This window comes from Antechinus flavipes, chromosome 2, assembly GCF_016432865.1.
Source record: "Antechinus flavipes isolate AdamAnt ecotype Samford, QLD, Australia chromosome 2, AdamAnt_v2, whole genome shotgun sequence".
Taxonomy (NCBI): Eukaryota; Metazoa; Chordata; class Mammalia; order Dasyuromorphia; family Dasyuridae; genus Antechinus; species Antechinus flavipes.
In genome coordinates this window covers 391680764-391695601 of record NC_067399.1, presented here as the reverse complement: position 1 = coordinate 391695601, position 14838 = coordinate 391680764, and the positions used below count along the sequence as shown (strand labels likewise).

The following is a 14838-nucleotide window of genomic DNA, read 5'->3' as shown; positions in this document are numbered from 1 at the left end:
TCTCTTGGGAAGTCAAAGTTCAGTACATCTAAGCCAAGTTTCTGCATCTCCCACCAGCCCTCCTCATGCTATCTTAGCTTTCATGGTTTGTCTCCATACCCTCAGGAGGATAGATGTGGTTGTTATTTCTTCCCGTGTCTTGAGAAGATCCTGGACCTGCTTGCATCTGGAGCCTATTGCTACCTTTTGTCTTGCTGACTTTGAAAAAATCTCAGAATCTCTCTATTAAATCCCTTCTTTACTCAGACAAATCTTACTTTGGAAGTGTAGTCCTGAGAATTTCCTTCTAATAAGTGAAGCTCTCTCTTGATCTCAAGTATAATGGGAACATGGAGTCCACCCAAGGAAACACCCCTCTCTCATTACCACCACCACCACCATATCATCATCATCACTACATAATGAGAAGCATAAAAGTCCTTCTTCAACAAAATATCACCAAATAATTGTGGAGACTTGAAAAAAAAAACTTATATCTGGGAAACAATGACTTTTCCATGGACTCATATTCAGCAAATATTAGCCAGGATTAGTGGAACCAATAATTCTCATGTTGGGAATGAATATTAGGAATCTTCTAACTGAAACCTTTTACAATAATTCTGGCAAGTGAATGTCCATTCTATGTTTGAACACCTTCAGGGAAGGGGAACTCATTACTTCTTGAGGCAACCTATTTCACTTTGGACTGCTCTAATTGCCAGGAAAATTTTCCTTACCACTGAGCTTAAATTTGCCTCTCTGCAACTTATGCCAATTGATTTTAGTTCTGCTCTTGAGGCAGAGATCTCTTGGACCCTCTCTCAAACCTTTCCTTAGGCTAAACAGTTTTGGTGCCTTCAATTGATTCTCTTAGGGTACAGTCTCAAATCTCTTCACTATTTTGGTTTCCCTTCTCCAAGTATGCTCTTTTTTGACACTGATCTTTGTAAACTGATATTCCAGATGTGGTCTAACTAGGGCAGGGTACTGTGGGATGATCATTCAGGACACATCATCTCTTTGTAGGCAGTTCAAGATCATTTTGGCTTTTTTGGATGCCAAATAATACTGCTGACTCACACCGAACTTGCCCTCATCTAACACTTCCCAGTTTTTCTCCATACAATGTCTTTTTTTTACCATGCTGTTGTAAGGCTTTCAGCTTCTTTGAGATCTTTTTCACTAGAAACAGTTAATGACAAAAAGGGCATTTTGTGTAAAGGAAAAGATTTTTTTAATTGTCAAAAGATGTAAGATATTGCTGCTCTTATGAACATTTGATTCCTAGTGTGAGTATTATCTTAAAATATGGGTATGAAGAAATATATGGGATTTTGGAAGTTTTGGAAGGAAAATTATCTGTGTTATGGAGTTGAAGATTTGGATCTTGTTGGATTTTTTAGCTCTTGGATAGTTAATAATGAGGAGTGATGCCTTACTTGGGCAAGAATATCTTAATATATAGCATTTATATAATACTCTAAGGTTTGTAAAGCATTTTATATATGTAATCCTCACAACTTTATATATGTCCTCATAACATCTCTGGGAGATAGGTGCAATATATTACTATGCAAGTTTTATAAATGAGGAATCTGAGGCTGAGAGAGCCTGTCACTTCCCTAAAGTTACTCACCTAGAAGAGTGTGTTAATCACAGAAATGGCAATATCATCTGGAATATATTGAGTTGGATTTGTCCCAGTAAAGGAGGAATTTAATAGAGGTTCTGAGAATCTTCTAGTGTCGGCAAGACAATAGGTAGCAATAGGCTCCAGGTGCAAGTAGGTCCAAGCTTTCAAGACTTGGAAAAAAACAATTACATCTATATACTCCTGAACGTATGAATACAAACTCCTACCTGAAGTAGGATTCAAATCTAGGTCTTCTTGATTTAAAATCCAATATCATATCCACTATACCACTTAGCTGTCCCATAATAATAACTAATATTTACATGGCACTTTTACAGTTCACAAAGTACTTTTTTTTGGAAGACTTAAAAAGTTTAAGTGACTTGTCCAGGGTCACATAGCTAGTATGTATCTGTACATATTGTACATAGATCTTACTGACTTTAATCCATCCATTACCCCACCCTGAGCATTTATAAAGAAATAGAGAAAGATTTCTTTTTTATTAAAGTCTAGAGAATTTTTTTTTTTTTTTTTTGGTAAAGAAACACAGTTTTAAGGGCACCAAAGAAACATACTCCTTTGTTAGAGACTTTAGAACTAAGGAATGATAGGCACCTTTTATAATTTACATATGCATGTTTTAAATCCATATTCTGTGATTAAAAAGGCTAAAAATAAGAAAATGAGAAGTCATAAATATTTAGAGCCTGAATATGATTTTTAAAGATTATAAATTTGATAAGGAAAATTGGGGCCGTTGTGACTTGTGAAAGGTGAATCACTAATATTCAGGAAGCTCCTGTTTGTATCACTGAGCACAGAAAATGAAGAGTAAGCTATTGCAGCATCAGTAACAAGAGAAAAGGAACCTTAGTTGAAAGAGGGAGAAAGAGAGGAAGCAGGGTTTGGTTATGAAAAGCTACTCCACTGGAACTATGGCACCTGGAAAGAGACAACTGAGAGAAGGTTTCAGCTGAATTATTCAAAGATCATTGATTAGAGGTCATTGCTTTCAGATCATTGATTTTATTGGCCAAGAATCCTATTAGCCACTAATGACCTTCTTCAACAGCTAGAGTTAGAGCAAAATAAAGTTTTCATTTTGTGCTTGTTGCTCTCTGCTGCCCCCTCTAGCTTGAGAAGGAGAAGGAAGGGGGCTTTGCAGCTGTGGAATCCTGTTGAATTAGGTCAAAGAGAAGATGAATTGTATTGCTCTAAAGGCGATTTTGATTGGGCAGTTTTGCATCTGGTTGAGTGAATAAATGGGCTGACTTGGACAGACCAGAGATAAACAGTTTGCAGAGTCTGATAATAGTCTTGCTTAAAGAAAACTATTTACATTAAGAGCTAATGCTTTCTAAATGCCCTTTTAAGAATATTGGTTCACTAAATGAGCTTGTAAAGCCTATGTCTCAGAAGAGAAAAGATCATTTTCCTGACTGGAGTGATAAGAGTCAGGCGTGATATAGATAGTTCTGAATGAAACAATAACACTGAAGCCTGCAAATTAAAATTGTGAGTTCTTACCAAACAGTGAGTTTTTCTGTCAGGTTTCCATAAATGTGTATCCATTCTTTACCATAGCTAATGAGCATACTAGTAAGAGTCTGACTTGATTCATATGTATATTTATAATTTATTTTGTTGTTGCTTGGTCATTTTTTAGTCATATACAACCCTCTATGACTGCACTTGGAATTTTCTTGGCAAAGATACTGGAGTAGTTTGCCATTTCCTTCTCCAGATCATTTGACAGATGAGGAAACTGAGGCAAATAGGATCAAAAGATTTATCCAGAGTCAGACAACTAGGAAATGTCTGAGACTAGATTTGAATTTGAGAAGATAAGTCTTTCTGACATTGGATCTAACACTCTATTCCCTATACCGCTTAGCTCCATTTTATATATGTATGCATGTATGTATGTATGTATGTATGCATACATGCCTGTATATGTGTATATGTTTATACTTTTGATTTAGTACATTAGGATCTATAATGTTTCTTTTGCCTTAATGTTAAAAAAATTACTAAGATCTAAAGATGACATTATTGTGAGTATATGAATTTACTCACTGTGTGGATGCATTGCCTTGTGAATGACTGTGTTGATAAAAAAAAAGTTCAAGTGGTGAGTAGAAGTGTATTTCCCCTCAGTGTTATTATTACTATTGTTGTTCATCCTTCATTCTTTAAGAGGACCAGTGACATTAGGATGGTGATGTCTTGCAAATGAATTGGATTTAAGTGAGACAGAACTGTGCAGTCATCAGCTACATTCTCTCCTCTACTTTCCCTTCAGTAAGATTACTTTAGAATCCTGAGGAAGTTTGAGTGCAATCATGTGGTGATGGTCTATCTCTAAGAATATATACCTGCTAAAATGAGAACAGTTAGGAAATCAAGCAAAATCCACAAAAAAAGTACAGATATTGGATGCATATAGTTTAAAAAGGTGTGAGGAGCTAAATGTGACATCATGGGGTGTTTATACCCCACTTTGTGACTAGATCCCACCCTACTATATCCAATTACATTGTATGGGTATTAGATAAGAACATACATTGGTATTATGCTATACATGCAGATTTGATTCTTTGAATATAAGCATAAGACTTAAACTCATTCTATTTATATGGTTCAAATTAGATTCATTCCATTATTTTCCACTATATCTTTAACAAGGATCTATTTGGATCTTGATTCTATCATCAAACATATTAGCTATTCTTCCTATTTTAATGTTATCTATATAATTGATAAATATATCATCCAAGTCATTGATAAAAATATTTAGCAGCAAAGGGAAAGAGTACAAATCCCTGGACAAAGAGGACAAATGTCCCTTCAAGCATAGAATATAGTAATACCTTACTTCCTGCCTTATTTCATTCAATGTTCTCTCATGTGAAATTTATAAGAAGCCTTTCATTATCCTACTTGCTAGATGGGATAGTAAAGGCCTTCTTAAACTTTTTCTACTTGTGACCCTTTTGCCCAAGAATTTTTATGCAACCCCAGGTATATAGGTATATAAAATAGGTATACAAATCAAACATTTTCTGATAATAAATCTACAGGAAATTTATTTCAAAAAAGTTCTTTGATATACATATACTTTTAAAAATCACTTATGAAAGGTAAACTGCATACTAATGAGATTGATGTACATGTTTATTTTTACATAAAGAATTATATTTTGGTGGAATATTTGATACCTTTTACTGTTGTAAAATTTTTTGCAACTCTCGCATTCAATTATGTGTCACATATGTGTCACAACCTCAATATTATAATACATTTTAAAAAGCTTTGATGTAGTTGATAGAGTCCTGATTCTGGAGTCAAGAAAATTTGAGTTTAAATTCCTATATTTCATAACTGTGAACCTGAGCAAGTTGTTTAACTTTTCTTTACCTTATTTTCTGCAACTGTATAATGGAGATAATAATTTCACTAAACTCCCCAGGTTAGTTGAAAGAGTAAAGCTCTTTGCAAATCTTAAAGTTCTATATAAATGCCAACCATTATGTTCTTCCACATGTTATTGTTCTCCCCTAACTTTGGTATGCAATTTGTATATACTTATTTATGTGCATATTATTTCCCTACTAGAATGTGAGCTCCCTGATGACAGGTACTATCTCATTTTTGTCTTTCTATCTCCATTGCCTACTATACACTCTGGCACATAGTAGGTTCTTAATTGTATTTAAAGCAAAATATTTATTGGTGTGTATTGTGCAAAAAAGGAGGCAGCTAGGTAGCTCAGTGGATAGAATGGAACCAGAGATCAAATCTGGCCTTAGAAACTTGCTAGCTATGTGATCCTGGGCAAGACACTTAACCTCTGTTTGCCTTAATCCACTGGAGAAGGAAATATAAATCATTCCAGTATCTTTGCCAAGAAAATCTCATGGACATTATTGGTTGTTATGGTCCGTGGGATCATGAAGAATTGGACATCAATAATGTCCAATTCTTCATGATTCCACAGACCATAACAGTCATTCAATAAACGACTGAACAACAAATTGTACAAAAAGTTTCCAGTCATAAAATATGTATTACAAATAATTGAAAAGGGTATTTGACATGCATTAAAAAAACAAAAAACAAATTTAGTGGATATATTAAAAAGTCAGTATTTGGCTTGATGACAAATTCTTGAAAGCCTGGTGATCACACATTTGGGTTTCTATTCCTTTCTCTGTAAAATCAACAAATTATTATAGATGAATCCTCATGAAGCACTTTTTTCAGTGCTAAGATTCATAGAGTCATAAGATTAAGAGCTAGATGGCATCTTAAAGATCTTATTTCACAGATGAAGAAATTGAAACCCAGCTAACTTATGTGATACTAGTCATAGCCAGTGCTGGGATTCCAACCTGGGTGTTCCCAAATCTGATACTCTTGTCACTGTAGCAAGTGTAGCAGATGAAATCATCAGAGAGAAAAATGGCTATCACTTGAACTATCACTAGGGCAAGAGGAATTAAGGACATCTGGGTTATATCATAGCAAAAGAGAAATAATTCTGAGGCAAAGATCAGAGAAATGAGAGGGTGGAAATGATGCTAACAGACATCTTGGATATCTTGGATTATATCCAATTTGCCAATAAAGCTCTCCAACCCCTAAATCATCCTTTCCTATCAGGGTTTTTTGTTGCTCTTGGTAACTATGGCCCAGTGCAAATCCTGGCTCTCCAACTACTTGGTGACTTTAGGCAAATCACTTAATTTTTTAAAAATTACTTAATCACTTAATTAATTTTAATTAACTATTTGTGAAATGAGAGTGTTGAACCAGGCGACCTCCAAGTTCTCTTCCAGCTCAAAATCTGTGATGCTAGGATGATCTATAGACGACTCTAGGACTCTGTGAATGAACAGGGTCTCCTGCCAACATGACTTTTCCTTTTTCTTCAGGGACACTTCTGGCATTTAGCCCTTGCTTTTCCCTATCATATGCTACAGAGATGTGCCCATTTACTCTTCCATCATAACAATCCACTTTTCTACTTAGTTTCTTCTTTTCTCAGACCCAGGCAGAAGATTTAGACTCACAGTTTCTTTCCTTTCCCTTTTATCCCCAAGCAAGCCTGCAATCTTCCTGAGAGTTTAAAAAAAAAACAACTCACAAACTTTACTTACATATACTTGGTTTCCTCTGTAATCCTATGTATTTTATTTTATATATTTATTAAAACATTATTCAGAGAAGGGATCCAAAGGCTTCACCAGACAGCCAAAGAGGATCATGACTCAAAAGACTTAAGAAACTCTGCTCTTCAGACTTTCAAAGGGTATTTGCAGCCAGAAACTATGAAAGCATAGAATAAAAATGGCAAGCTATGGGGAAAATTACAAAGTTACAGGAAACTTACATACAGTAAAACAATGGGTCAATATTACTAAAGTCATCTTTCATGGTGGAATTCTTTTCATGTTCTTTGAAGCATAAGTTACAGAAGGTTTTCAGTAAATCAGAATGGCCAAGTTTAGTGAGGCTCACCCAGATCAATGCAGAGAACCTCTCCACCAAGGGATTGGCCATAGGGGATGAATCTTATTTAGCCACAACAACTCATTTAACTTTTTCCTAAAGTCTGGCAGTGTTGTGGTCTCCATCAACAGATGAATGAATCACTGACCCTTGAAGTGTTAAAGTAGATATAGTGATATTTAATCCAGTTCTTCCTTGTAATAATGAATGAAACTTAATCTGATCTTTCTTAAGATTTTCCTGAATAAGATGGGATTTTAGTTGGGACTTAAAGGAAACTAGGGAAGCCAATAAATGAAGATGAGGAAAGATCATTGAGAACAAACCAAACCTATACAAGAATTTCCTCCTTAACATAGTTGACAATTTGACTAAAGTTCTAATGAGAGGGAATCTGGTTTTACTTGTTTTTCTCAGTATCAATTTGTGTAAATCTTTTCAGGCCTTTCTGAAATCAACTTGTTTATTATTTTTTATAGAACAACAATATTCTATTATCTTCATATATCAGAACTTATTTAGCCATACCCAAATGATGGACATTTACTCATTTTCCAATTCTTTGTTACAACAAAAAGAGCTGCTACAAATATTTTTGCACATATGAGTCTTTTTACCTCCTTTATTATTGTAATGGTTTATGTAAATGGCAACAATGGCCTAAAATCTGGTGGGAATAGATAGATAGGAGAAATATTGACAAGATTTGACAAGTCTTGAATTTTATCATGTGTATAACCTGAGAAAGTCAGAGTCTATAGCATATAGTCAAAGTCAAATAGAAACAGAATCAATAAACTATATGTACAGATCTGTGTGACTCCATTATTGATTTAGAAAACCACACATTTATATATTTACTTTTTACTACTATAGCAGCACATTAAAATCAGGTAGTAACTACATTTTGATCTAGTTCAGGCAACACTCAAAAGTGTGTGGGCTACATGTGGTCTGCAGGTTATATGTTTGACATCTCTGAACTAAAATAATGTCAAGATAATTGATGGTGCAATTAATAATGATTGAAAACTCAGGAGGAAAAATTTGGGATTTTTCAAAAAAAGTTATTAAAATTATTAATATATTTTGATGCACTGACCCTATAATTGGACATATACCTTACCCCCCAAAGCAAAACAAAACAAAACAAACCAAAAAATGCCCCATATATGTGAACATATTCATAATAGCAATTTTTTTTTGCGTGTGGCAGCAAAAAAACCCAAAACAATACAGAACAACCAATTGAAGAGGAAATAAGTGCCTGTTAATTAGGAAATAGATATACTAATGATGAGAATGAATATAATAGAATATAAATGTGCTATAAGAAATAATAAATATTAAAAATTCTGAGATTTAAAGAAAGATTTGCATGAACTGATATAAAGTCAAGTAAATAGAATCAGGTTAAAATTATATACAATAACTAATGTCACATAAAAGGCAGCTGAATTTAGATTAATTGTTAGGTCCAGATAAGAGATGATTCCTTCCTTTTATAGACAGGTATGTAATTGTGGGGGCAAAATGTTGTGTCAAACTTAGCTTTTTGTTAGTCAGCTTTGGCTGTTTTCTTTTGTGTTCTATGATGGAGAGAAGATTAGAAATGTATTAGACTGTAATTAAAATTTACTTTTTATTAAAAAGGCAAAGTCAAGAGGGGAGCAGATTGTATAAAAAGAGAAAAAGGTTGCTTTCAGACTTGATGATTTTGAGGTGTTAATGGGATATCCAGCTAAAGATAGAATCCCCAAATCTCAGAATTGGAAAGGGGCCTATCTTATAGAAATGAAAGTCTGAGATTAGGAGAGAAGTCAGGGTTAGAGATAGAGATTATATATCAGAGATTTATTTTTAGAAAGCAACTTCAAGCCAGCCAGAGTTCTTGCCTTTTCTAAGTCTTTAGTCTTGTATAATAAGAGTTATATTCACAGTAATGATGCTAAGGTTCTATACAAATCTGTCCTCTCAATGAAATTCAACAGGATGAAATGTTAGCATTTCACCATTTTCCTTCCAAAGGGGACTTCAAATTTGAATTTAGTGAATGCTACATATGGAGCAAATACTGTAGACTAGACTCTCCTCCTCCCTTAATAGGATTTTGTCTAAATTATCCTAGGTTTAGAAAAGAATGTATTTCTTCTTTTCCTAGATTTTTAATATTTTAATCAAGATACAGCCCAATATAAAACATAAGAATAAAGTAAGTATTGAAAAAAATTTAATTTGGTCTCTCACATTCTCAAGGGATTTCTGTTTTCTAAACCATTCAGTTTAAAAACTAGGATGAATATGACTCATAATCTACATGTACAAAAATAGATATTCTGTCAATCATATGGTTTCAAAAGAGATAAAATAGTATTGATAATAATGGTTCTTGTTTTTTTAACCACTAGTGGACTCAAGATTCCATCATCTTTTCATTTTAAAATGAAACTAATAATTAAAAAGTTGACAATTTCCTATTGAGCTTCTAAATATCAGAGAACATCTATATCAAAATGGATAGTTTAACTGAACCGATACTGAATCAGTCTTAAAACAGCCAAAATTACCTGGACAACCAGTGTCTCTCTCCTCTCCAATTTTTCCCAAGGTGTTCAGGCATAAGTATTTTTGCAAGACCTGAATTACCCAAATTAATTATCTGCATTGCCAATATTTATCAAGTAATTGCCAACCCTTAATTTGTTGTGATCTATGGAGATGCAGCTAACAGTCTCAATTTAAAGTGAATAGAAGATTTGGGAAGCAAATAATGCAGATCTCAGAGTAGATTAAAGAAGGTATTTTTAATAGCTTTAATTTTTCTGTTGTTTTTTTTTTTTTATAGCAGACACCCACTGAAGAATGCTTGTTCCTGGAGAGATTGGAGGAGAATCATTACAACACCTACATATCTAAGAAGCATGCGGAGAAAAATTGGTTTGTGGGCCTCAAGAAAAATGGAAGCTGCAAAAAAGGTCCCAGGACTCACTATGGACAGAAAGCCATCCTATTCCTTCCCCTCCCTGTGTCCTCTGAGTAAAAAAAATCTGAATCAGGTGTTGGCCACTCCAGAACAATCCCAGGAGTCTCAAACACCTCCTTCCCTCTCTTCTGGATCCCCAAATGTCCCTTTGCCTATTGGCTAGCCTGACCCTGACATCGACAGCCACTTTTACTTGCAAGCTTTGTGCTTTTAAATTCTTAGTTCCTCCTATGCAAAGCTGTTTGCACTAGTAAAGCTTGGCACAAATGGACCAAAATGCTGCTAGGGCCAACAGGCCAGGATGTCCCAGGCTATGTTTTGATTTTCCGTTGTTATGTGGATCTCAGCAGCAGGATCGGCTTCTCAAATGCAAAGGTGCATGCATGGGGCCAAATGAAGTGTGTTAAGGGACTTGCCAAATGAGTCATTAGTAACTGCATATAATTCCTCTCTGAGGGAGCAAACCCCATCTGCTCTTTCCCCCACACACCTGGCTCAGTGCCCTCTTCCTTTTAACACCCCACAAATATTAGCAGAATAACTTATTAGAAGATTGGGGTGGGGAGGGCCACCCACAGAAAACGGGATCAGGGAGGCAGAATCAAGTGGATATGGACAGGCTGCAATTGGGAAAGGCCGGACAAGAATTTGGAAGGAAGAGAGTCTCGAGGTAGAAAGAACAAAGGAAGAGAAGGAAGAAGAGAAGAATTAGCTGATAAAAATCATTATGCTTCTTCACCCTCCCAAGGTATTGAGAAGAATGTTGCTGGGAACAGCAGATACCAGGGAAGTTTTAGGTTGGGTATGAGATAGGGATGAAAGCAGGAAAAACAAGAGTTGATCATTTAAGTGGTAGATTGCAACAAAGGGGAGATAAACTGTGCAGGGGCCATCAAATAGGAGTTTAGAAAAAAGGAGAGAGAAAGTAATTATATAGTGAAGTCTTTTATCCTTTTTGAGCAGAGGTCATGAGATTATAGAGCTATAGAAGATCTTGGAAGTCATTTAGTCTAACTTGTTGAGGAAAATGAGATCTCTAGAGCAGTTAAGTAATTTGCTAAAGGTCACATAGCTAGTAAGGAATAGAGGCAAGATTTGCCTCTGTCTTCCTGATTCCAAATTCAGAGTTTTTTTTTCCACTACAAATAGTTTGTAGACTCAAGTATGTAGAGATGTTGGGAGCCCTAAGACACATGACTGAACAGAAGAGAGCTAAGGAACTATAATTCTAAGTTCTGAAATTTTGATGAAACTTTGCAGAGATCCTCTCCCTTTCAACTAATCATTCTTAAAATGCCCTGGTCACATACCTTGGGGAAACTCCTACTTTCTGTGTGCCCCCAACTACTCCAAGGAACTGCTTGTATCACACTTATGACATTATTTTAAAAAGTCAAAGCAAGTAACAAAACAGAATTATAGCCTAGAACATAGAGTACCATCCCCAAGCAGACCAGAAGACTGTTCATCCTGACTCTGACCCCTCCTAGGATGTCATTGCTATGGCATCTCACTCCTAGGGTAATTTACCCCTTTACTAAGCCTCAACACTCTGCCTCACACCCATCTGCTACCCCCCATACCTCTATGCTGTGTGGTAGAAGCACTCTAGAGTCTCTCTGAGGACCAGATTGCTCTCCTCCTTTGAATGATTGCACTAACCAGGACAGGCTCAAGCTGCCACTCCTGCCTCATCCACCACCAACTCAGCAAATCTGTGCCATTCTCAAAGATATGGCTAGGAATTCTAGCACCTGGGGAAAGTAAACGTGTGCATGTGTGGGGAGAAGGCAGTTGTATACTATCAAAATAACATCATTTTTGTTGGTTGTCCCCAGGCTCAGTGTACTCTGATTAATGTCATATTGTCTCGAGTGGCTGAGGGTATGGTATAAAGTGACGAGATATTTTGGGGTAGGTTGATCAAAGAAGTGAAGGAATAGGGATGAGAATTATACCCAAGAGCAAAGGTCTGGTGAATGTCTGTTCTAAATAAGAATGCCTCCCTCCCAAGATGAGATATCCTAGTTATCCCATGCTAATTCTAGTTCTGTCAGGCACAAAAATTACTAGTTCCTGCTATAGAAAAAAATACTGACTTTAAGTATTCCACTAATGGTGAAATAGATGCCTTTTGGACAGTATCTTGAGGTCTTATAAAGGCACATTTTACAAAAGGTACAACTCTAGCTACTATCTTACCAAAAGAAAAGTATATTTCAGTTATTATTAATATGCTTCTCGCTTGAAGTAAACTCAAAACATACAGCCAGCGAACTAGTAGAAATAGATCTCATCTCTGACTTACAATACTGGTAACTTGTTAATAGCTTTATTATTCCACATTATTTATTGAGAGCATATGTTTTCATCATATATTTAAACTATCTAGAGACCAAACACAGTTAAACCTCATTAATATTCACTCATTAAGGATGATGGCTATATCATATGATAGTCAATTCTCTATAACTCATATTACATTTATTCACAAAAGAGGATGTTTCTTTCTCTTCTTTGTCTTTGGTTTCCTGTTGTGCTGCTATGAATTCTCTATTAGAAAAAAAGGAGGAGACAGAGGAGACAGCACCATAACTTTGAGCAAGGTCTTATGGACCTTGAGCAAAGTTTGATTGAAGTTTTCATCACAGGTGCCAATGTGAAGTGAGAAAACACCTTGGCAACAGAACTGTCACATTGAGATTAGAAAGAAAAGTTACAGCTCCCTGAAAAGGTGTTTAAAGTCACAGTGCTGCTGAATAATTCAAATGAAGTGGCTAAGATTGTAATTAATAATGCCACTCTACACTCCTTTCCCTTCTGTAATCTCTTCTTATTTTTTCACATCAATTATCCCATTTGATCTTATTAACAAACTCTATGAAGTAGCTAGGGATCATGCAATCCTCAACGATTTCTCTCTGCCATTTATACCTTGGCCAGAATAAAAGTTATCCAAAGAGGAAATTCAAGGGATTTCTAATAGTCTGTAATGATTTATTGTTGAGTTTAATCCAAGAAACATTAAGCACCGTTGCTAACTCATAGGAAAGGAGTTTGTTATTTTAGAAGCAGACCCTCTTTGTCACAGAACCATTGTGATGCTGACAATAATCCAGTAATGCTGCTTTTTTGATTCTGCTCAGGAACAAGGCTATGGTTAGAAGAATCATAGGATTATAGACTGAAAACCAGAGGTCACCTGAGAGGCCTCTCATTTTTACAGATGATGTATTGCGGCCCAGAGGGGTCAAGGATCAGATAGTTAGGAAGTAGCTAAAATGGGGTTTGAACCCAGGGCCTCTGTTTCCAAGGCACCATCCTGACAGTATCAAAGACTCCACTGCCCAGAAATGGAGTTTTTCCATGAAGTGATTCAGTTTGCTTTCACGATTAACAAAAACCTATAGGGAAAAGGGGTGACAACAATTTGGGACTTGTTTGCCAAGTCATGTGACCTAGCTGGTTTGTGACTAGAATGACTCACCATGCACTAACACCAAAATTTGCCATTATGAGCTCTCCCAGGGCATGATGCTTGTTATATAAGAAACATATTGCAGATCCTTTCCTTTCTGTTATGTAAAAATCAGTGGCCTGATTCATTCATTTAACTCGGTTGGCTGAGGAAATGAAATTGAGTACCAGATGTCCCATTCTCTAAAGATCCAGCAACTTCCATCAGTGAAAAAACCTCATGTTATCCCCTAATATAATGTCCTCTTAGATCTTCAAAGGGTGTGTCAAAGTATACCATAGTATCCACATCAACTGTGCAAATGTGTCAGCAATCCAGGAGGAGAATTTTCTAATTCCTAAAAGAAAATGTGCCAAAACTTAGTGGCCTTGTGCTTGGTTCTTTCCTCTCCTGATCCAATTGAAACTTTCTCTGGTTTGTTATTAAGGCTGGATCCCCTCCCATTATTTTTTATTTCCCTTATGGGTATACTTCTCTCTGACCTGTCTATAATGTGACCCTGTTTGTGAATCCATTTAACGAGGTATGGTCTGACACTCTTGTCCTACTTACTTGTCAGGAACTTTTGGGATTTCAATTGTTTTGTGTTGTTATTTTTTCCCCCAGCAGTGGTGACAGATGTGGCCCCTTTGGGACCAACAGTGAGCATGTGCAAGACAGCTGACCAGGGCTAGGGGTACAGGCTGGAACTAAAACAGAAGCTTTCCTTTGAATGAGGGAAAAATAACCAGTCCAAATAAGGTTGAAAGTCAGGACCTAAGCTTCACTAGAAGCATACTTGATACAGCTAATGGGCTGCAAGTGAAACTTAGTCATGATCTCCTGTGATTCTCCATTTTGTATGGCTCAGCATCTTACCAAAGATAATAAAAGTTGAATAACAGAATGACTCTTTGAGAATGCCTTTAATGTTCTTCTATGTAATGTCCAGTTAGCTTCCCCATTAAAGGATCCTTCTCAACATTACTGAAGCAAAGAAACACCTTTTGGGGCATCATTTTTATTCATGTATTTATTCACATATTCATATATTATTCATCACTTTTATTCATATATCGAAAACTGGGAATCTGTGGCTTTGAGGACCTGTGATCTAAGAAATAAAGCATCTAGATGACACAGTTGGGCAACTAGGTAGATAGAAGGTTGAACCTAGATTCAGGAAGATATGAGTTCAAATCCAACCTTACTTACTAGCTGTATAACTCTGGACAAGTCATTTAACCTTGTTTGGGTCAGTTTCTTCAT

At 35.9% G+C, this 14838-nt stretch overlaps 1 protein-coding gene across 1 annotated transcript in view; it reads left to right on the top strand.

The window, feature by feature from the left end:
• The window catches only part of FGF1 (fibroblast growth factor 1), a 143122-nt gene extending 128646 nt beyond the window's left edge, over positions 1-14476 (top strand). Inside the window, exon 5 of the mRNA XM_051978635.1 lies at positions 9975-14476. Within this exon, the coding sequence (XP_051834595.1) occupies positions 9975-10169 (195 nt within the window). The 3' untranslated portion in view covers positions 10170-14476. The remainder of the gene's footprint in view (positions 1-9974) is intronic.
• The last annotated feature ends 362 nt before the right edge of the window (positions 14477-14838 follow it).